The sequence below is a fragment of the Manis pentadactyla genome, chromosome 3, assembly GCF_030020395.1.
Source record: "Manis pentadactyla isolate mManPen7 chromosome 3, mManPen7.hap1, whole genome shotgun sequence".
In the NCBI taxonomy this organism is placed as follows: domain Eukaryota; kingdom Metazoa; phylum Chordata; class Mammalia; order Pholidota; family Manidae; genus Manis; species Manis pentadactyla.
The window spans coordinates 86,033,891-86,057,579 of NC_080021.1; the positions used below are offsets into that span (position 1 = coordinate 86,033,891).

At 38.0% G+C, this 23,689-nt stretch overlaps 1 protein-coding gene across 1 annotated transcript in view; it reads right to left on the reverse strand.

The window, feature by feature from the left end:
• The window catches only part of SNTG1 (syntrophin gamma 1), a 787,875-nt gene that overhangs the window by 258,588 nt on the left and 505,598 nt on the right, over window positions 1-23,689 (reverse strand). The window contains exons 6-8 of the mRNA XM_057498090.1: window positions 9,819-9,876; window positions 8,971-9,014; window positions 8,837-8,878 (exon numbers count right to left, since the gene is read on the reverse strand). Of these exons, the coding sequence (XP_057354073.1) occupies window positions 8,837-8,878; window positions 8,971-9,014; window positions 9,819-9,876 (144 nt within the window). The remainder of the gene's footprint in view (window positions 1-8,836; window positions 8,879-8,970; window positions 9,015-9,818; window positions 9,877-23,689) is intronic.

Here is a 23,689-nt window from a genome sequence, read left to right on the forward strand (position 1 = left end):
TTTCATTAATTGTGAGTTTAGACTGCTTATATGGGATTGTTCTTCTTTCCTGAGGTAGGCCTGTATTGCAATATACTTTCCTCATACATGGCCTTGGCTGCATCTCACAGATTTTGCGGTGTTGAATTATTGTTGTCATTTGTCTCCATATATTGCTTGATCTCTGTTTTTATTTGGTCATTCACCCATTGGTTATTTAGGAGCATGTTCTGAAGCCTCTATGGGCTTGTGGGATTTTTCAGTTCCTTTGCATAATTTATTTCTAGTTTCATAACTTTGTGGTCTGAGAAACTGGTTGGTATAATTTCAATCTTTTTGAATTTACTGAGGCTTTTTTTGTGGCCTAGTATATGATCTATTCTTGAAAATGTTCCATGCGCACTTAAGAAGAATGTGTATTCTGCTGCATTTGGGTATAGAGTTTTGTAGAGGGTGTAGGTGTCTGTTAGGTCCATCTGTTCTAATGTGCTGTTCCATGTCTCTCTCTCCTTACTTATTTTCTGTCTGGTTGATTTGTCCTTCAGAGTGAGTGGAGTGTTGAAGTCCCCTAGAATGAATGAATTGCATTCTATTTCCCCTTTCAATTCAGTGAGTATTTGTTCCACATATGTAGGTGCTCCTGTGTTGGCAGCATAGGTGTTTATAATGGTTGTATCTTCTTGTTGGATTGACCCCTTTATCATTAGGCAATGTCCTTTTTCTCTTGTGACTTTCTTTGTTTTGAAGTCTATTTTGTCTGATACAAGTACTGCAACTCCTGCTTTTTTCTCCCTATTAGTTGCATGAAATATTTTTTTCCATCCCTTCATTTTTAGTCTGTGTATGACTTTGGGTTTAAAGTGAGTCTCTTGCAGGTAGCATATAGATGGGTCTTGTTTTTTGATCTATTCAGTGACTCTATGTCTTTTGATTGGTGCATTCAGTCCATTTTCATTTAGGGTGATTATCGATAGGTATGTACTTATTGCTATTGCAGACTTTAGATTCGTGGTTACCAAAGGTTGAAGGTTAACTTCCTTACTATCTAAGAGTCTAACTTAACTCACTTAATATGCTATTACATACACAATCTAAGGTTCTTTTCTTTTACTCCCCCTTTTTCTTCCTCTTCCATTCTTTATATATTAGGTGTCATATTCTGTCCTCTTTGTCTATCCCTTGATTGACTTTGGTAATATTTAATTTAATTTTTCATTTGTTTAGTAATTAGCTGTTCCACTTTCTTTACTGTGGTTTTATTACCTCTGGTGACAGTTTTTAAACCTTAGGAACACTTCCATCTATAGTAGTCTCTCCAAAATAGTCTGTGGAGTTGGTTTGTTGGAGGTAAATTCTCTCAGCTTCTGCTTATCTGGAAATTGTTTAACCCCTCTTTCAAATTTAAATGATAATCTTGCCAGATAATATAATCCTGGTTCCAGGCCCTTCTGCTTCATTGCATTAAATACATCATGACACTCCCTTTTGGCCTTTAAGGTTTCTGCTGAGAAGTCTGGTGTTAGCCTGATGGGCTTTCCTTTGTATGTGATCTTATTTCTATCTCTGGTTACTTTTAGTAGTCTGTCCTTACCCTTGATCTTTGTCATTTTAATTACTATGTGTCTTGGTGTTGCCTTCCTTGGGTCCTCTGTGCTGGGAGATCTGTGCATCTCCATGGCCTGAGAGACTATCTCCTTCCCCAGATTGGAAAAGTTTTCACCAATTATATCCTCAAAGACAATTTCTATCCCTTTCTCTCTCTCTCTTCTTCTTCTGGTACCCCTATAATGTGAATATTGTTCTGTTTGGTCACACAGTTCTCTCAATATTCTTTCATTCTTAGAGATCCTTTTTTCTCTCTGTGCCTCAGCTTCTTTGTATTCTTCTTCTCTAGTTTCTATTTCATTAGCCGTCTCCTCCACCATATCCAATCTGCTTTTAATTCCCTCCATTGTGGTCTTCAATGATTGGATCTCTGACTGGAATTCATTCTTGACGTCTTGAATATCTTTCCATACCTCCATTAGCATGTTAATGATTTTTATTTTGAACTCCCTTTGAGGAAGAGTGATGAGTTCAATGTCATCTTTCTCAGGAGTTATATTAACTTTACTCTGGACCAGGTTCCTTTGGCATTTCATACTTGTATATGGCATCCTCTAGTGTCCAGAAGCTTTACTCTCTGGAGCTGCTCAGCCCCTGAAGCAATGTCTCAGGGTATGGTCGCAGGGTAGTGGTATTGGTGCCTGGGGAGAGGAAAGAGCTGTTTCCTGCTTCCTGGCTGCTATGCCTTTCTCCACTGCCTGGACCAGTGGGCCGAGGACACAGGTATAAGCCTCTCTACTTTGCGTTTGTAGTTGCTGTAAACAGATTTTCCCTCTGGCTGGCCTAACGCCAGGGTATGGTTTGCCGGTTTGCAAGCCAGGTGGGACTGGCCAGGAGAAAGATGCAGTAGGTTGCCTATCATGGAGGGGGTCCTTGGAGCTGTGTAGCCAGCCAGGGAGCTGGAGCACCTGGAAATTGTGAAAGCTCCTAACCTGCTGGGAAGAGTGCACCTGGAAAATTTTGTCTACCTGTCCTTTCTCCTGAGCAGTAAGCTCTGTACAATCATTGCCCCTGTAGCAGCCCTCTTGCTAAGGGCTCCCTTGTTAGGAAGTCTCTCAGACTGGCTGCCTTTCTTTTGTCCCAGAGCAGCCAGATATGGATCCCTGCTTTCCACAAGTGGCTGGAATCTCAGTCTCTCCAGGAATTCTGCCTGTGTTAGCTTTCCAAACCCTGATCATGAGAGTATCATGAAGGCACCATGAAATGTAGGTTTGTGTTCCCAGAGAAGATCTCCAGAGTTCGTTTTTCAGCAGTTTCAGGTCTCCACTCCTTCCCCACTCCTTTTCTCCAGCCAGTGATCTGGGGTGGGGAAGGGGCTTTGGTCTAGCCAGCCCACGGCTTTGGTATGTCACCCTGTTCCATGAGGTCTGCGCTTTTCTCCAGGTGTATTCAGTCTGGCGTAGTCCTCTTTCCTGGTGCTCTTTCAGTATTAGTTGTATTATATGTTCGTTATATGCAGTTTTAGGAGGAAGCCTCTTTCTCACCTCTCATGCCACCATTTTTAATCTCTTCTCACAGTTTAACCATTTTGAGAATAAAATGTCAGCTATATGAAAAATGTATAATCTGTTTAGCACACATCTCCCTCCTCATTCTAACTTGGAGAACAGGAACATGACCAAGAAGAAAGAGTCTTTGCAGGATGTGTGAAAAGAATATTGAGACACTTGCCAACACCTCACCAGTCACTGTCTCCTCTCAGTATGATCTGGTCTCCTTGTGTCTACTGCTGTGTGTCCTCTGTGTCTGGTCCTGTAAATGGAAATTGGCTGGTGTCCCACTAAATCATCAATGTTTCACACTTGATTTTGTCTCCTTATTAAGGCAGCTACAAAATCGGGTCTTTGAGCAATGCAAGACAATAAATAAGGATTTGATGAGAATTAGTAGCTAGAAGTAAAGAGCATGAGAGCATGCACTTTAATTAGAGTGTCACCTATCTTGTCTATATTCATAGACTGATAAGGGGACAAACCTGTGGGTCTAGCAGAGAAGCAACTCTTAAGGGTGTCAATTTAACAGTAAGTATGTAAGTATGGCAAGTTCTGGATATTTTATTTCTTTTCAAAACCAGAGATAGCATAAACAATATTTGGCACCTTTTTGTCTTTGCACTTAACTTTTCCTGAACCAGTGAGAAACATTAGAAGTTAGATTATTTCATACATGACTTTCCTTGGTGGTAGTTAATTCAATAAAGAAGAGTCCACTATGTTTTGGATTCTTAAGGAAATATTAACCAGTTAGACATCAATACTTATTTCCAAACTGAGAACAAATTGAGAATCATTAGCAATTAGGTAAAACATGATTTGTAATTCGATGACATTTTAATCTTTTTGCCAAGATATGAAATGATTTGTGTTCCCACATCATATTCTAAATATGTTCCTTGGTAACTCATAAAACCTCCTAAACTGTTCCAATACATAAATTGATGCCTCATTTTCAGATGATATGAAAATACCCTTGTAATGATATTTTCTGATTATTCTAAGCTAAAAAAGAACATGTTCTTTTTATTTCAGTGGAAATTTTAAATTAAGCATATGTCATGAAAATGAAAGTGCTATTAATCAGTATTTTGTATTACTTTTATTAGAATTTGTTTTCATTAAATATATCACTTTAACTTTCATAATTTGATCTATTCATTCGGCTTTTTTAAGAATTATACAATTTTTTAGGGTTTGGTTCATAATCATAAATTCAGAATCAGGGTAATAGTTATTTGCACATCTAATTATCTAATATTTTCTATCAATGAAACCATAGAAATAAAAAGCAGAAGATCCTCTTGTTTAGGACCCATAAATCCCATACCCAAAGCCAGAAAAGTTCTTTTAGAGGACACCCCTGGAATCATGAACCATTGTGCTGTTTCACCTTGTGATGTAAATTTATTATTAGAATTCTAAATTCAAATAGGATGGAAATTTCAACTATACAAATATATTCGCATTTCCAAGTATCTGGATTATAGAATTAGGATACAAGTTCTCCTGCTAGAGCTAAATCTTATTTTATTTTATGTCTAGTGAGCCTAGATAGATCACCATTGTTATATTTTGAAGAACTTTAGAAATCAATTTTTTAAGTATTTTCCTTTCCTAATAATTGTTTGTATACTTTCTTAATTATTAAACACAGAAGAAATGATGTCTACATGGCAATAAGTTCAGAGACAAATAAAGTTAATTATAAACTCCTTCTTGTCATACAAAAGATTCAGATTCAGTGCATTTCACATAGACGGCACTCAAAAAATATTGGTATGTGATCAGTTTACCTGTTTATCTATGTATCTCTAACTTTGTCTATTATCTACCAATCTACCACCTATCTACCTACCTATCTATCATCTATCTATGGATAGCTAGATACAGAGATAACAATCCATGTAATGTGTCCAGTCTTTAGTGGGAAGGTAGACAAAGCAGAACCAAGCTTAACATCAGCAGCAGCAATAGGTCCAACTTCCTTGAAAAAAAGTGGTACATTAGGGACTTCCAGTGTCTTGGGAACACAACTCGTAGACTACAAAACACAGTCACAATGAAAATGAAAAGAGATACCCTACAATGATGAGTGAGAGAACTTCATTTTCCAACAGCCCTGCCCCTCCAGCCATGGGTGCCCACTCTGATTTCTGATTGGAAGTGGTGAAGGAGCCTGGGGTGCACAGCAGAGTTATCATTAGTTCCCTGTCTGTATGGGGACCTGCTGGGGCCCAGCAAGGTCCCAACAAGACACTGCCCAGTAGTGGCCCCTGGGGTGAATAGGGAGAAAAGTGCCAGTGTGAGAAGCAATATTAGTTTATGACACAAATAATATATAACTTTGCTTAATCACCAGATCTGTGCTAGGAGTTCCATATTTATTACTCTCCTTCAGTTCTTATGCAAGTTATTATTAGTTTATTTTACAGTTGAATAAGAGAGAAACAGAAGAGGTTTAGTTCTTTTGCCTGAAATTACCATGTTAGTGAGTGGTTGAGCTAGGGTTTGTATACAATTGTTTCTGAGCTTGTGAACCTTCTACACTCATTATCCTGCTGTGTTCCCCACCACATCACATGCAAAACAACACTGTTCTAGTCTTTTTCAATAAGGAAACTTTGGGAGCTTCTCTTCCTTAGCAAGCCTCTGGTGAGAAGAATGCTCTGGGTGGGGTGGGTGAAGCCCAGCACTGGCTTACTGCACACTCAGACTGTTAATATGAGAAACTGATAGACACAAAGTCTGTGATCATCTAATTCTAAGCTTTTGGCTGAGAACCCCACTAATAATTCTACAGAGTGCCCACAGTGGACAGACAGCATGGGTTCCCCCTTCTACATAGATCAAACCTTACAACTCCAACATGGACATTATAACTATACCATTGCAGGCATCCTGCAAGTGAAGCTAATCAGGCTAAATGCATAATTTCTAACATTGTCAATGAATAGTGTAGGTGAATAAAGAAAAAGTTACATGCACAATCAACACTCTGTCACACGTACCCAATTGTTTTTGAATTTGGAGCTCTACGGGAATCACTGACTTGGAATAAGGACTGTGGGAAGTCAGCATGCTTTAACGTCACCCACATCCTCTGAGCTTATTGTGCCTTTTTCTGCCCATGTGAGTCAAATTTAAACTCTTAATTAATATCTCGGTCCTACTGAGGTGTAAGTATGTCTATTTGTTTAGATTATTAGCAGTGAGGACTAAAGCATTGGAAAATTAAATATTGGAACTAAATAAGAATATCAGTACCTATGTTTGAAAGTTGATAAAATTAAGCCTGTCAGAAAAATAAGTTTACTGTGAAGGGCCACACATTATTTGCCATACAATCCTAAATTCCTTTGAATCAGGATGAACACCATTAAGAAGTGTTATTATTTGCACATTCAAATCTTTGATGCCACACTGATCTGTTTAATCAAAACTTCATCACAGTTTGTCTGAGCATGCTGCCTGCCTTTGAAGGGCCAGCTGCAAACCTGAATCCATCTAACAGCACGTGGCTTTAAAAGACAATGCACTGTTTTGCTCCCTGTATAATGAGCTTAAAATTACTTTACACTTTTGGAAAAAAAAAAAAACCTTAATTTAAAATATCTTTGCTTCCATGGCTCTATTTCAAATCTACACATGAGTCTGCTGAACAGGGAGCTCTGTGTCCTGCTGTTTGTTCATTTGTCTAAAAACCTGTTCAAAAGTATGACTTTTCTTGATACATATATGTAGCAAACTAGAGACTTGAAATTCTTATTTTTTATATCATGTTCACCAGAGTGGCAATAGGGGAGCCTAAGTAAGATTCTCCATAAGCAAAGACAGGTCATAAATACTAATAAACCTTGATTAGTTATTCTGAGTGCTCACAACAGAGAATCCTCTCTTGTCACTACCTGTGGAATAGGGCTTTTTACAGACACTTGAGATTGCCTCTTTGAGGTTTGAAATGTGTAAACATATCAGAAGTTTTCTACAAATAGCTCTTAACAGAGGAGTAATGTATTCAAAAACCAAATAAAGTAGAGTTGCGATAGGCAAAAGGCTTACAGTATTTTTCAGCTTGTCTGACCCTTGAATATAAACTATTAAATGTAACTTCTCTATCCCTTCCCATCTAAGTTGATACAGAAATTCAGTGGGGTTCTATGAATAGTAGTTAATCAACCATAACAAATGTTTCCCAAAACACCAATCACGGTTCTGTTCCTTTCTGTGCTATTTCTTCCATCATCTCACCATCCCCAGTGGAAGCTCTTCAACTTTCCAGTTTCTCCCAGACTGCAGTTTAGAGGTTACCTACAATGGAGCCACTTGGGCTGGTTGTTAAAAATTCCTGCACTCAAGTAAACTGATTAAATTAACATATCTGAGGTTGGGGCTTCAAATCTGCACATTTACCGACATCCAAGCAAATGCCACACTAAAAACTGATCAAGTTCTGCCTAGTGCCAAAACAAAATTTAGAGATCAAGCTCCTCTGAATTCTCTCTGTCCCTTGCACACATACACACACACACACACACACACACACACACACATGAGACAGGGACCATAGATGTAGTCAAGAGTATGGTGAGGGCCTCCGGAGGGGGCAGGGTGGGATATCTGCAGTCAGAGCAATGTAACTACATGCAAGGAAACCCCCCTACTAAAACTCTATGTTAAACATTGAGCTCTAGAATCATTCTTCAGTAAAATCAGTTAATGTTCCCCAGATAAAGAAGTGTAGCACATGTTTTATTATGCTAATCATTTGTAACCATGTGTAAGATTCACTTTAGCATGCTCAGAGCCCTGGGCCTATGTGCTGTCTTTCCTCCATCAGATCTGACAAGGTGATTTTGCAAACTAAGCAACTAACTTAGCATGCAGACCCAGCTGTAGACGCATAGTAAAAGGCAGGAAAAATTCCATCTTTAAGATAAGATTGCATTTTAACACCCAGGAAGTTCAAGAGGCAAGATGCTTTAGCAAGTAGACAATACCTCAGCCCACCTTGGGGGCTGGGCAGGCAGCCTTTTGATATGCTCCCAGACCAAGGGTCTGGTGTCCCAGAGAGAAATCAAGGCAGGAAATTCCTTACAGTTAAGTTAATTTTTAATATTCAGGAACCACTTAACAAGTCCCTACCCCTAAGTTTTTTCATGTTCTCGAAAAATCCTCAACTGCCTATAAAACCCCCTAGACAGTGCACCACTGCAGACTCACTTGTCCCCTCCTGGCATGAGCTGGGAGCTCTGTCCTCCCACCTTATCTCTAAATAAAAGCCTGTACCTTGCTCTCCTACCTTGACTGTGAAGCTCATTCTTCAGCTTTGCAAACAAGAACCCTGGCATCACACACACACACACACAGTCTTTATATGCTCTTCCAAATGTCCTTGCTACTGAGATTTTACATATATAAATTTTACCATTTATAAGCTTTTAAATATTTACAATGATTCAGAGATAGTTTTTACCTAGATATATACTTAGTGGATATTAACTGGTAGGGATTAATAGAAAAACTGAAAAAACATAGTAGGCAACGTCTGTAGGTATTTATTTGAATTACATTTCATCCTGGGTGGTGCTATGGATCTGTTTCTAACACTAAAAAAAATTGAGATCATTTGAAAATCTGATAGCATACTTGAGCAATGTCCTAGTTTCTTAATGAATAAAATGAACAATTTTTATCAGTGCATCCTTGTTCGCATATGGGAAAAATTGTGACATTAGAGAAAAGTAAAGAGAACTCACCACTTCTTCATGTCTGCATTTTCTCACATTAATTCCATTTATCTGCAGTGAAAGAAAAGCATAGTTTAATGTAGCATATTGTGAATTGGCCTTATGTTTTGCTTGCACATGGAGAATAATGATAAATTGCATACCTGTAGAATCGCGTCCCCAATAAAAAGCAGTCCTGAAAGTTCCGCTATAAAGACAAGGACAACTGATTATGTATGGACTACTTTCTTCACGCCGGTGAAAGTTTTTTAATTAAATAAAGTCAAAATTGATCAAGAAAATTAAATGCTTTATACAAATCACAAGTAATGGAACAAAAACAATCACATGATTCAGCCCTGATATTAACACACATGCTGAGATGTTTCTATTTAATTCTATGGTTTCAGATCTAACAGTTGACAAAAATCAGTCACTCTTCTGGATGAATGGATAAATCCCCCCATGTACAAATGACTTAAAGGTGTGTGTGAAAAAGTTTAGAACTAGTCCTTCAATCCAAAACCTATGGAATCGGCTACAAGGACTTTTTAAAACATTATTTGTCATACTGAGTTCAGTCAGTGCAACAGTTGCTTTGCATTTGCAGTTATTCCCCAGATGAAATTTCATGTGATAAGCTGAGATAAGTTGTATAAGAGAACTGAAAAAAAATATATATTTGCAGTTGCCTATATTTGATGTGACTTGTTATCCTTACATTTGTCTACATGTTGGTTTAATGAAACAACTGGGAAGTTATGCAGTTCCTAGTTCACTCATAGTCACATGCTCTTTATTTTTCCTTGTTGCTTTCCTGTGAGAAAAGCCTTCCCCTGGAGTAATAAAGGGCACAGATTAAAGAATCAGACTGGGCCACTTACTGCCTGGTCAAGGGGACCCTGGAGCTAGTTGGGTACATGCTAATGTATCATTTTTAAAGTTCATCTTATTTTTCAATAATCATGATTTACAAAGGAATGGCTACTATATTATTCTCTTAACACTTTACCTCTTTGCTCCTTGGAGATTTTTGAAATGACAACTGGAATGTTATGTTCTGCTCCCCCCTGAAAAGAGAAAATCATACATTGTGCTTTTTATCATATAAAAAAAAAAACCACACAAAAAAAACTACAGCTAGGTATTAGTTAGGAAATAATACAAGTTATGAATAGTATGTTAATGGATAGCAGACAGTATTTAAATGAACTTATGAAATTCCTCTACTAAGTAGATAGCACTCTGAAGAAATTTTTCCATCTGGTTAGAATTCACCATGACATTCAATAACTAATAGCAATTGATATTGAAAGTTTTCATTTTTCAAATGAAGCTCGGTCATGCCTTAAATAGGCATTCCCTTCAACAAGAAGCAGTGCTGCCCATTGCAGAAATTCTCGTTTAAGTTTCCGAAGACCAGATAATCAAGTATTCCATTAAATGGATTAATCAGATAACCCATTTTCTGGCCAAGTTGCTCTTTGCTTGTGACCAAGCACAGACCTCTTTGGATGCTAAGTGACTAGAGGAAAATTGATACAAAAATTGAGATTATGCATGTGCATGGTGGGGAAGTGATCATCTGCATTACCTTAATTAGTATTAGATTCCTCTTTGTGCAAAAGCACATGCTGAACAATTAACAGAATTAAGTGATTTGGCAAAAATACTGTTGTAGTGTTTTGCTTAATTGACCAAATGAGATATATAAAAAAACAGAAAAACAAGTAAGCAAAACATATGTAGAAAGAAAGAAAATAAATCCCTGAAATAACGGCATACAAAGTCTGTTTCTATATCACAGAGTTGGGAAGGTTGAAAGCAATAGTTGAAACATCAAAAAAGTGCATTAAAGAATAAAATGTCATGTAGAAAATAAGTATAGCACTTTCAACATACAAGAGTTGAAAAGAGGATCTAAATTCCACTAGGGGTTTTCTGTCTTCAGAATAAATAAACTTCCTAAGCCTTTCTCTTTCAAGGACAAAATTTATTTTAGAAGGGACTTCTTTTCCATGAATGCCCATTTTTTAAAACTGGACTGCCGATACACTTAAATATAAGATTGACAATAGTTGGGAAAAGTAGTGGTGTTTGACTTTCTTTTTTTTGACAAGGAGTCCTTCTATTTCTGGAATATTAAGAAGAGACATGATTACAAAATTTTGAAAACTGTTTCACTCTGATTCAAGTTTAAAACCACTTCTCAATGCCCTTTCTTCACTATTTTCCACCAATACAGTATTCACCGACCGCCCACACTATCCTGTGAGGGGTCTTGACATCAGCTACATTGGCTCCTGTTTCTACTTTATCTTTTGTTCTGTGTGTCCATAACAAGCACTGATCTTGTCTAAAATGATCTGTCCTCTGGTCAAAGGAATAGTGATTTGTGACTGCTGGTGTGGTTGAAATGAGTGAATATTTAGAGCACAGTAAATACTGAATATAAAGGTAGCTATTATTCTAATGCAGCCTATTGATGAAAGTTTATGAGTAACATTACATGGCATTAAAGTGGTAAATAAGGTTGGGACTAACCCATTCTAAGACCCTTAGTATTTACTAAGTAAGATTTTGAGTTCCCAATCCCCTGCATTCTGTTCCTCTTTACCCCATTATACTTACCAGCTTCTAACCTACTCTTATCTTCATTCACTTCATACCTTTACTATTTGTGTCCTTTCTCCCTCCCCATCCATAACTAGAATGCACGTTCCACGAGGGCACTGAATGTTTTAGCCATCTGTTTCACACATTGTAGTAACCTCAGTATATAGTGTAAGGTTTTTCTTTTTAAATCTTGACATGTTTGTTGAATGAATGAGTGAATGTTTAATGAAATCTAAAGCTTCCCAGGCCTAAAATCACTTCATTCATTAAATATGCTGCAGAATGATTCTGAGTAGAAGCTAAGAAAGTAGGTGGTGTACAATGAAATCAAATGCCCATGGTCACAGATAGTTTCTAGAGATACTTGGAAACTGGAAATGTTTCAAGTGCATCTCTAGTTCTTGGAAAAAAAGTTGGTTAATAAGATGAATCATCCACTGATGAAGTTTTAATTTGTATAAAAAAAGGAAACAAACTCATGTAAATATATGTCTAAGACATTCTGGCGCAGAGACTAATGCCCACGCCACTCTTGCCCGTGAGGCTGGCACCAGAGTGCTTTCCTTCAGTTCCTTCAGCTGTTTTTGCTTCTCAGAGCTTTCTCTCCTCTTGTACTACTGAATCCGAAGATTTTCTTAGTGCTCTGATTTTTAATGCAAGTAACCCTGGCAGGCTTTTCGGAAAACTTTCCCTAGGGTCTTTCTGGAGAGAAAAGGCTGTTGAGATAGCAATTTTCAGAGGGTCCACTCAGTAACCCCATTCTTCCCCCAACAGCTGAGACTTGGCGACTATCTTTTAATAACAAGATATAACTGACTCTTATTTTGCCAACATTCTCTTTCTATATATAAATTTCTCCTGAAATTTGGATGGTTAGAGTCCAAAGGTGGTCTTTTGGTTTGTGGGGGGTTTTTAATCAGGTATTTCAAGCTTTGAGATAATTTTTAAGTTAATATCAGAAAATTACTGTATTAATTATTTAGAGACTAAATTTTAAGGCAAAACTCAGGAGATAAAGTTAGAACTTAAAATTACAGTACCTTCACTTGTTGGATGAAACGTGAGAGCTACCCAGCTCCATTAAAGTTAATTAGGTTTGATTCTGGCTCTAAATGGGGAAATTCAAGACTTTTCAGACAGATATCAAATAATAGGGCTTACCCTGTCTAAAATAGGCTTCCTACTGCACTTGGAATGAAGACCCATATCCGTAGCAGCCCTCTCTCCTGTGGCCCCGGCCTCCCTCTGCAGCTTCATCCTGATCCTTCATCATTCTGAGCATGAAAGGACATCAGTAAAACTGCCCCCTCGGCCTGGAATGCTTTTTTCCTTTACTCTTAAACCTGGAAAAGTCCTACTCATATTCAGGATTTCAGCAACAGGACCCTTCAACAGAAAATCCTTACTTGGAGTAATTCATTTCTGTAGCATGGATCATGACTATGATTTAGATTTATTTACATCACAATTTGATCAATGTCCACTTTCCCACTGGAGTGTAAAAGGCCTGAGATCAGGGCTGGGTTTTCTTTTCTCCCCAAACCATCCTTAGGTCAACCGGGTGCATGGCTTGTGTTCATGGTTTACAGAAGAAGTGGATTAATTAGCTTTTTTGATCCAGTATAAAATCAAGATTAGGGAAAGTGAGGCAACATTTTAAATTGGGTCCCAGAAAATATTAAAACAGACACCATTCAATTTTGCAACAGTTTTTTTACAAAGCATACTTAATTCATAGCTAGCTTTATAGGAAACAGGATATAAAGTTCTGTGTGAAGTATTTTAAGTAGGACTCTATACAATGGTTGCAAAATCCCATCAAATAAACCCAGGACATTTTAAAGTATGGGAATCTTGCCCAATAAATCTTTTTAATTCGATATTTTTATTACTCCAATCAATCAATCAATCATATTCTGGGCTCTGGGGGAAAACAGAAAGATACATAGACCCTACCAATATATATCCATTTAGAGTAAGGAAAGCACTTGTATACAGATCAATAGCAACACAGTAATTAAGGCTAAAAGCCCAGTGAACAGATATAGAAGAAGCACTGACCAGAAGGTCACCTGAAAGAATATGGGCAAACATTTTTGTCCATTTGAAGGTCATGCTTACCTGCCAGAATCACATAGTTTGGTTTTGGCAAAACTACTTGATCATTCCAACATACTATGTGATTGCCTTCACATGAAAGTCCAAAATAGGCAACTCTATAGAGACAGAAAGCAGACTAATGTTTTCTAAGAGCTTAGATATAAAGGGGTGAAAGCTAAAGCACATGGGTCTTACCATGAGGTGATGAAAATGTTGTAAAATTGAAGAGCAGTGGGTGTACACACCTGGGAACACTATGAAAACCATTGTTGTTCACTTTAATTGGGTATGGTGATTGTATGGTAGGTGAATTATATCTCAATAATCTAATGAAAAACAGTGGTTATCAAACGATAATTGGTATGGTTCTGATTGATTCTTGGCAATAGTCTGTGATCTTTAAACCCAGGTTTATTCCTTGCTTGTTATCCTCCCACTTCTGTGAAGGAAAGGTGTTTATCTACATTGTCTCTGGTGGAAACAGAGACTTCGGACTCAAGTTAAAAGAACAGGGGACATAATGAGGAGAAATCATGCCAATTGTGTGTGTGTGTGTGTGTGTGTGTGTGTGTGTGTGTGTGCATGTGCATGCTTACATCAAAGGTTGATGAAGACTTTTACCCTGAATTCACTAATAAAATAAAAGACAGAACTTTATTATGTCTAGTATGAAGGCATAAATTTTGTTTGGTAAATTTGATATAAGTAATATTTAAGAAATAATAAGAAATTGTTTGCTTGATCTACTTTGCTGGATACTCAAGGCCAAATGAAACAGAATATAAAGTATTTAGTTCAGAATCTGGTACTTAAAGAGCAGTTAATAAATATTAGCAATTATTGTTTATTAATGATAAGATTTGAATTGTTGTTATAGTTATAATTTCATTTTGGCTGCTGCAAAGTTAAAGTTTCCATATAAAAATTGTCTTTAATTGTAAACATTTCCTGAATGGACATGGGTAACTTACTGTTTATGTAAGAAATGCTGTGTCTGTTGGAAAATACTCCTTAAAACAATTTTCTAGTAATAATATTCAAAACACCCTTTCTCTAAAAGGTGATCTTTAAAAAAATGATAAGAAGTATGATTTAATAACATGTAAATGTATAGTATTTTATTTTAAAAGGTACGGATGATAGAAGTCTTATAAAGTGAAGCTGGTAGGGGCTTTAAGGTGATTATCATAATATAAGGCATCCCTATATGGTAGCCAGAAAGTGCCCACAGACTGGTGGTGCAACTCACAGAAAACTTAGTCAGGGGCTGAAGGCTGCAGGGAAGATCAGTGTGCATGGGAAGTCAAGCAAACCTGGTGAATGTGAGAGCTTCACAGAGTTAAAATAAAAAAGCAATGGAGAGCAGAGATGGGATTAAAGATGGCAGTGTGAGAGGAGAGACAGAGGCTACCTCCTAAAACTGGATAAAATTAGAAAATTTAATTGGCGCAACTAATCCTGAGAGAGCAACAGGAAAGAGGATGGCATCAGACTGCACACACCTATAGAAAAGAGCAGACCTTAGCGAATGGGGTAACGTACCAGAGCTGTGGCTCCGCGGGACCCAAGCCCCTCCCCCACCCCAGATCACTGGCAGGAGGAAGACAAACGGAGCAGGGAGGGAGTGGAAGGCTTGGGACTGCCGAATACCTAGCTCCAGAGATCTGCTCTGGGAGCACAAACCTACATTTCATGGTGCTTTCATGAGACTCGCATGACTACTGGGTTGGAAAGTTAATACAGGCAGAGTTCCTGGGGAGACTGGGATTCCGGCTGCTTGTGGAAAGCAGGGATCCATATCTGGCTGTTCTGGGAAAAAAACTTATACCTGTGTGCCTGGCCCACTGGCTCAGGCAGTGGAGACAGGCACAGCAGCCAGGAGGCAGGGAACAGCTCTTTCCTACCCCCAGGCACCAGTACTGCTCCCCTGCAACCCCCGACATTGCTTCAGGGGCTGAGCACCTCCAGAAGAGAGCTTTTGGACACTAGAGGACACCATATACAAACATGAAACGCCAAAGGAACCTTGTCCAGAGTAAAATTGTTACTACAACTCCCAAGAAAGATTTAAATGATATGGACCTCGTGACTCTTCCTGAAAGGGAGTTCAAAATAAAAATCATCAACATCCTAATGGAGGTATGGAAAGACATCCAAGAACTCAGGAATTAAATCAGGTCAGAGATCCAATCGTTAAAAAACACGATGGAGGGTATTAAAAGTAGGTTGGATACGGTGGAGGAGAAAATAAATGAAATAGAAACTAGAGAAGAGGAATACAAAGAAGCCGAGGCACAGAGAGAAAAAAGGATCTCTAAAAATGAAAGAATATTGAGAGAACTGTGTGACCAATTCAAGCAGAACAATATTCGCATTATAGGGATACCAGAAGAAGAAGAGAGAGAGAAAGGGATAGAAAGTGTCTTTGAGGAGGTAGTTGCTGAAAACTTCCCCAATCTGGGGAAGGACATAGTCTGTCAGGCCGTGGAGATCCACAGATCCCCCTACACAAGGGACCCAAGGAAGACAACAGCAAGACACATAGTAATTAAAATGGGAAAGATCAAGGATAAGGACAGACTGTTAAAAGCAGCCAGTGGCAGAAATAAGATCACATACAAAGGAAAGCCCATCAGACTAACAACAGACTTCTCAGCAGAAACCTTACAGGCCAGAAGGGAGTGGCATGATATATTAAATGCCATGAAAAAGAAGGGCCTGGAACCAAGATTACTTTATCCGGCAAGATTATCATTTAAATTTGAAGGAGGAATTAAACAATTTCCAGATAAGCAAAAGCTGAGAGAGTTTACCTCCCACAAACCATCTCTGCAGTCTATTTTGGAGGGACTGCCATAGATGGAAGTGTTCCTAGGGTTGGACAGCTGTCACCAGAGGTAGTAAAATCATGGAAGGGAGGGTGGAGCAGCTAATTGTGAGGCAAATGCAAAATTAAATTTAATATCCCCAAAGCCAATCAAGGGATAGAGAAAAAGTATAGAATCTGATACCGAATATATAAAGAATGAAGGAGGAAGAAAAAGTAGGAGAAATAGAAAAGAACCTTTAGATTGTGTTTGTAACAGCATACTAAGTGAGTTAAGTTAGACTCTTAGATAATAAGGAAAGTAATCTGGAACCTTTGGTAACCACGAATATAAAGCCTGAAATGGCAATAAGTACATACCTATCAATAATCACTCTAAATGTAAATGGACTGAATACAGCAATCAAAAGACATAGAGTCACTGAATGGATAAAAAAACAAGACCCATCTATATGCTGCTTACAAGAGACTCACCTCAAACCCAAAGACATGCACAGACTAAAAGTCAAGGGATGGAAAAAGATATTTCATGCAAACAATAGGGAGAAAAAGCCATGTGTTGCAGTACTAGTATCAGACAAAATAGATTTCAAAACAAAGAAAGTAACAAGAGATAAAGAAGGACATTACATAATGATAAAGGGTTCAGTCCAACAAGAGGATATAACCATTATAAATATATATGCACCCAACACAGGAGCACCAGCATATGTGAAACAAATACTAACAGAACGAAAGTGGGAAATAGACTGCAATGCATTCATTTTAGGAGACTTCAACACAGCATTCACTCCAAAAGACAGATCCACCAGACAGAAAATAAGTAAGGACACAGAGGCACTGAACAACACACTAGAACAGATGGACCTAATAGACATCTACAGAACTCCACACCCAAAAGCAACAGGATACACATTCTTCTCAAGTGCACATGGAACATTCTCCAGAATAGACCACATACTGGGCCACAAAAAGAGCCTCAGTAAATTCAAAAAGATTGAATTCCTACCAGCCAACATTTCAGACCACAAAGGTATAAAACTAGAAATAAATTGTACCAAGGAAGCAAAAAGGCTCACAAACACATGGAGGGTTAACAACACGCTTCTAAATAGTCAATAGATCAACAACCAAATTAAAATGGAGATCCAACAATATATGGAAATAAATGACAATAACAACACAAAGCCCCAACTTCTGTGGGACGCAGCGAAAGCAGTCTTAAGAGGAAAGTATATAGCAATCCAGGAATATTTAAAGAAGGAAGACCAAACCCAAATGAGTAGTCTAATGTCACAATTATCAAAATTGGAAAGAGAAGAACAGATGAGGCCTAAAGTCAGCAGAAGGAGGGACATAATAAAGATCAGAGAAGAAATAAACAAAATTGAGAAGAATAAAACAATAGCAAAAATCAATGAAACCAAGAGCTGGTTCTTCAAGAAAATAAGCAAAATAGATAAGCCTCTAGCCAGACTTATTAAGAGAAAAAGAGAATCAACACACATCAAAAGAATCAGAAGTGAAAAAGGAAACATCACGACAGACCCCACAGAAATACAAAGAATTATTAGAGAATACTATGAAAACCTATATGCTAAGAAGCTGGGAAACCTGGAGGAAATGGACAACTTCCTAGAAAAATACAACCTTCCAAAACTGACCAAGGAAGAAACACAAAATCTAAACAAACCAATTACCAGCAAAGAAATTGAAGCAGTAATGAAAAAACTACCCAAGAAAAAAACACCCAGGCCAGATGGATTTACCTCGGAATTTTATCAGACATAAAGAGAAGACATAATACCCATTCTCTTTAATGTTTTCCAAAAAATAGAAGAGGAGGGAATACTCCCAAACTCATTCTATGAAGCCAACATCACCCTAATACCAAAACCAGGCAAAGACTCAACCAAAAAAGAAAATTACAGACTAATATCCCTGATGAACATAGATGCAAAAATACTCAATAAAATATTAGCAAACCGAATTGAAAAATATATCAAAAGGATCATACACCACGACCAAGTAGGATTCATCCCAGGGATGCAAGGATGGTACAACATTTGAAAATCCATCAACATCATCCACCACATAAACAAAAAGAAAGACAAAAACCACATGATCATCTCCATAGATGCTGAAAAAGCATTCGACAAAATTCAACATCCATTCATGACAAAAACTCTCAGCAAAATGGGTATAGAGGGCAAGTACCTCAACATAATAAAGGAAATATACGATAAGCCCATAGCCAACATCATACTGAACAGCGAGAAGCTGAAAGCTTTTCCTCTGAGATCGGGAACAAGACAGGGATGCCCACTCTCCCCACTGTTATTTAACATAGTACTGGAGGTCCTAGCCTTAGCAATTAGACAAAACAAAGAAATACAAGGAATCCAGATTGGTAAAGAAGAAGTTAAACTGTCACTATTTGCAGATGACATGATATTGCACATAAAAAAAACCCTAAAGACTCCACTCTGAAACTACTAGAGCTAATACAGAATTCAGCAAAGTTGCAGGATACAAAATTAACACACATAAATCTGTGGCTTTCCTATACACTAACAATAAACTAATAGAAAGAGAAATCAGGAAGACAGTTCCATTCACAATAGCATCAAAAAGAATAAAATACCTAGGAATAAACTTAACCAAAGAAGTGAAAGACCTATACCCTGAAAACTATAAGACACTCTTAAGAGAAATTAAAGAGGTCACTAACAAATGGAAACTCATCCCATGCTCCAGGTTAGGAAGAATTAATATCATCAAAATTGCCATCCGGCCCAAAGCAATATACAGATTCGATGCAATCCCTATCAAATTACCAACAGCATTCTTCAACAAACTGGAACAAATAGTTCAAAAATTCATATGGAAACACCAAAGACCCCAAAGAGCTAAAGCAATCCTGAGAAAGAAGAATAAAGTGGGGGGGCTCTCACTCCCCAACTTCAAGCTCTACTACAAAGCCACAGTAATCAAGACAATTTGGTATTGGCACAGGAACAGAGCCACAGACCAATGGAACAGAATAGAGACTCCAAACATTAACCCAAACATATATAGTCAACTAATATTTGATAAAGTGGCCATGGACATACAATGGGGAAATGACAGTCTCTTTAACAGATGGTGCTGGCAAAACTGGACAGCTACATGTAAGAGAATGAAACTGGATCACTGTCTAACCCCATACACAAAAGTAAATTCGAAATGGATCAAAGACCTGAATGTAAGCCATGAAACCATAAAATTCTTAGAAAAAAACATAGGCAAAAATCTCTTAGACATAAACATGAGTGACCTCTTCTTGAACATATCTCTCCGGGCAAGGAAAACAAAAGCAAAAATGAACAAATGGGACTATATCAAGCTGAAAAGCTTCTGTACAGCAAAGGACACCATCAATAGAACAAAAAGGTATCCTACATTATGGGAGAATATATTCATAAATGATAGATCCGATAAAGGGTTGACATCCAAAATACATAAAGACCTCACACACTCAACAAACAAAAAGCAAATAATCCAATTAAAAAATGGGCAGAGGAGCTGAACAGACAGTTCTCTAAAGAAGAATTTCAGATGGCCAACAGACACATGAAAAGATGCTCCACATTGCTTGTCATCAGAGAAATGCAAATTAAAACCACAATGAGATATCATCTCACACCAGTAAGAATGGCTACCATCCAAAAGACAAACAACAACAAACGTTGGCGAGGTTGTGGAGAAAGGGGAACCCTCCTACACTGCTGGTGGGAATGTAAATTAGTTCAACCATTGTGGAAAGCAATATGGAGGTTCCTCAAAATGCTCAAAACAGACTTACCATTTGACCCAGGAATTCCACTTCTAGGAATTTACCCTAAGGATGCAGCACTCCAGTTTGAAAAAGACAGATGCACCCCTATGTTTATCGCAGCACTCTTTACAATAGCCAAGAAATGGAAGCAACCTAAGTGTCCATCAGTAGATGAATGGATAAAGAAGATGTGGTACATATGCACAATGGAATATTATTCAGCCATAAGAAGAAAACAAATCCTACCATTTGCAACAACATGGATGGAGCGAGAGGGTATTATGCTCAGTGAAATAAGCCAAGCATAGAAAGAGAAATACCAAATGATTTCACTCATCTGTGAAGTATAAGAACAAAAGAAAAACTGAAGGAACAAAACAGCAGCAGAATCACAGAACCCAAGAATGGACTAACAGTTACCAAAGGGAAAGAGACTGGGGAGAATGGGAGGGTAGGGAGGGATAAGGGCAGGGAAGAAGAAAGGGGGTATTATCATTAGCATGTATAATGTGGTGCATGGGGGAAAGGGGAGGGCTTTGCAACACAGAGAAGTCAAGTAGTGATTCTACAACATCTTACTATGCTGATGGACAAAGACTGTAATGGGGTTTGGGGGGGGGACTTGGGGTAGAGGAGAGCCTAGTAAACATAATGTTCTTCATGTAATTGTAGATTAATGATTACAAAATAAAATAAAAAAAAATTCTTATAGCAAAAAAACAAAAACCAATGGAGACCAACCATAAAAATTCCCTGGGAAGGCAAAAACAGTTTAGGCAAGCACAACAGCTTAATTTAGCTTATTTTGCAAAGATAACTTGACCTGAGTGACTTCTTGTTTTTGTCTCTGGGAATCATAAGCAAAACTTGAACTGTTTCCCAAGGTTAATATGAGGTAACCCTTAACCAATCCCTGTCACTTAAGGAAATTCTAATAGTATAACCAGTATACTACATAATGAATCTATTATGTAAGTGAAGAATCTACTGTATAAACTACTTTAGAACCATACACCCCTGAGCCACATCCCATGTTTTGTTTTCAGTGCTACCAGTTTGCAAATTGTCTCTGGTGTGTGCACAATAAACTATTAAATTACTAGTTTGGTGATGCATTGGTTTTATTTCCATTATATCTGAACCTTTGACAAAGGGAAGCCGTTTCAGTTCAAGAACAGAGAAGAATGTGTGATTACAAGTGCAAAGATTAGTGATTTTTTATCAGTTTTTGGACAATGATTTTTTTTTTTGAAATTTAAAAATGTAAATAGGAAACCTTAACACTTTACTGAGGGGCAAACAAAAACAGAAACTATACCACAGAAAAAAACACAGAACTCTGTGACTCCTGAGGGATGTATTAATCAAGGAAAATAGAATGACAACAGCCAGGAAGAATCCAAAAGAATTTTCCAAAAAAAGATACAAATGCAGATATGGGGATGTCTCTAAAAAGCAACACAGGAGTAAAAACAGCTTGCAGGAAAGAGCAAGGCTTCCTGGAAAATGAAGAACAGGAGTGAGAACAGAGTGAAGAGCCCTAGCAGCAGGTCCTGAGTTTCTGGTCAGAAAGTTTGGCTGGCATTTCCCCTATTTTAAGTATGACTGTGATCAGAATAGGGGCTCACAGATAAGAAGTCACTTAAGGACAGCAGACGGCTGGGCCTGGTGTACTGTGTGGATGCGTGCCTCCAAGTTTCATCTCTGAACCCTGCTGCATGAACCCTTTTGATTCTAATTAGATTTGCTAACTGAGGGGATAACATACACCGCAAGAAAGCAGAGAGCCAAACTGTGATCCCAGGATGGGCACATTCCCCTGGGGTAAAGAATTCATTTTCAGAAGCCGAAGACACATAGTTTGTCTAAACCAGAGGATGGGGTCAAGGAAGTCAGGTGTGTGCGTGTGACCGCCCCTCTTGGCAGGACATCTGCTGCACCACAGGCAGCACCAGAACACATATCCCATGTGCTCAGAGGGCCTTGGTTCTATGGTGTGTGTATGTGTGTGTGTGTGTGTTCCTTATTTAGAATTAACAGGGATATTTAGGTAATATTGGTCTCTACCTTTTAATGGTAAAACACTCTCACTGAAAAAAGATGGGATTTTAAGAATCTAAAGGTGATTCTTATGTTAACTTTCCATGTAACTGATGCCAAAACTTTTTGGATGACTTACTGTGTTCCAAACTGATGGTCTAGCATCTTCAAACATGATCAAAAAAAATAGCAGTGATGCTTTTCAAAGGAGAGTCTCAGATCTTAAAAGACTGTCCTAGTAATGCAAATGGAAAATGTTCTCAAGGTGAAAAAACAACAATAAGAGGAGAAGTCAACAAAACTTTAAATGAAAATGGATAAAAATTTATTTAACTATTAAAATATCTTAAAAGAGTTAAATCTAATAAAATATTTGTCTCATTTTATTTCATTTGTTTTCCTTTTATTTTTTGGAATTTTAGGAAAATTTGAAATGGGAATCATCTTCAGTGTATACTACATCATATCTACCATTTGGACTTCAAAGACGTCAAATCAAAGACCTAGAGTTGAACTGGAAAGGCATGTAACTGCCTCAACCTCTAAGCCACCTACACATTTTTGTTCCAGAAGTTTCAACATGGTCTCATTAATAAGGTAGAGAAAATAAAAGGAGGTAAAAGCTCACTTTCTTCACTACCCCTACAGGAGAATCAGCCAGGAGAGGGTGTATTGGAGCAGGAACGGTGTCCATGGACAGGTAACAGAGGCTTAATGCTCCAGGGACACCATGCTGCCCACAGTCTGCAGCACTGGGGTGTGTTAGTAAATAAAGCATTAAAACGGATGCTGCACAAGGAGCCTGTCAGTGATACTGCCTACAGACCATTGTAGCACTGACCTCCCCATGGAGACCTGAGGATTTTACTACCAGGCACCACGGGCACAGTGGCAGGAGGGTCCTGGGAGCCAACACTTGTCAGCAGCGTGGAGCACAGCCAACAGGCCCCAACTTCTAAGAGCACAAATTAGAGTATTTTAGTATTTTCTGACCAAAAAGGACATTTTGTTACCCTTCAGTCAGGTTTTAAAAGATAAGCTTTTTGGAAGGAAACACTGTAATACAGCTCCATGTGTTCTGAGTACAGTGAAATTCAGGAACATCTATAAGGAGCCTTAACTACGTGGATTAATGCCTTTTCAATTGTCTAACACACACTGTTCCTTCATTATCTCTACTTGAGGTAGTCAAACTGTTCATTAATAATTCTAACTACAAAACATCCACTATGTGCAGCAGTGATTACTTAACTGAAGGTAAAATAGATGTTTACATATTTATGTGAGTAGTTATATTGTTGGCTGGAATTGTTCCAGCAATAATTAAACAAATAAATAAGTAGACAAAAAAGTAAATAAATTCTGAGTACAGTGAAATTCAGGAGCATCTATAAGGAGCCTTAACTACGTGGATTGCCTTTTCAATTGTCTAACACACACTGTTCCTTCATTATCTCTACTTGAGGTAGTCAAGCTGTTCATT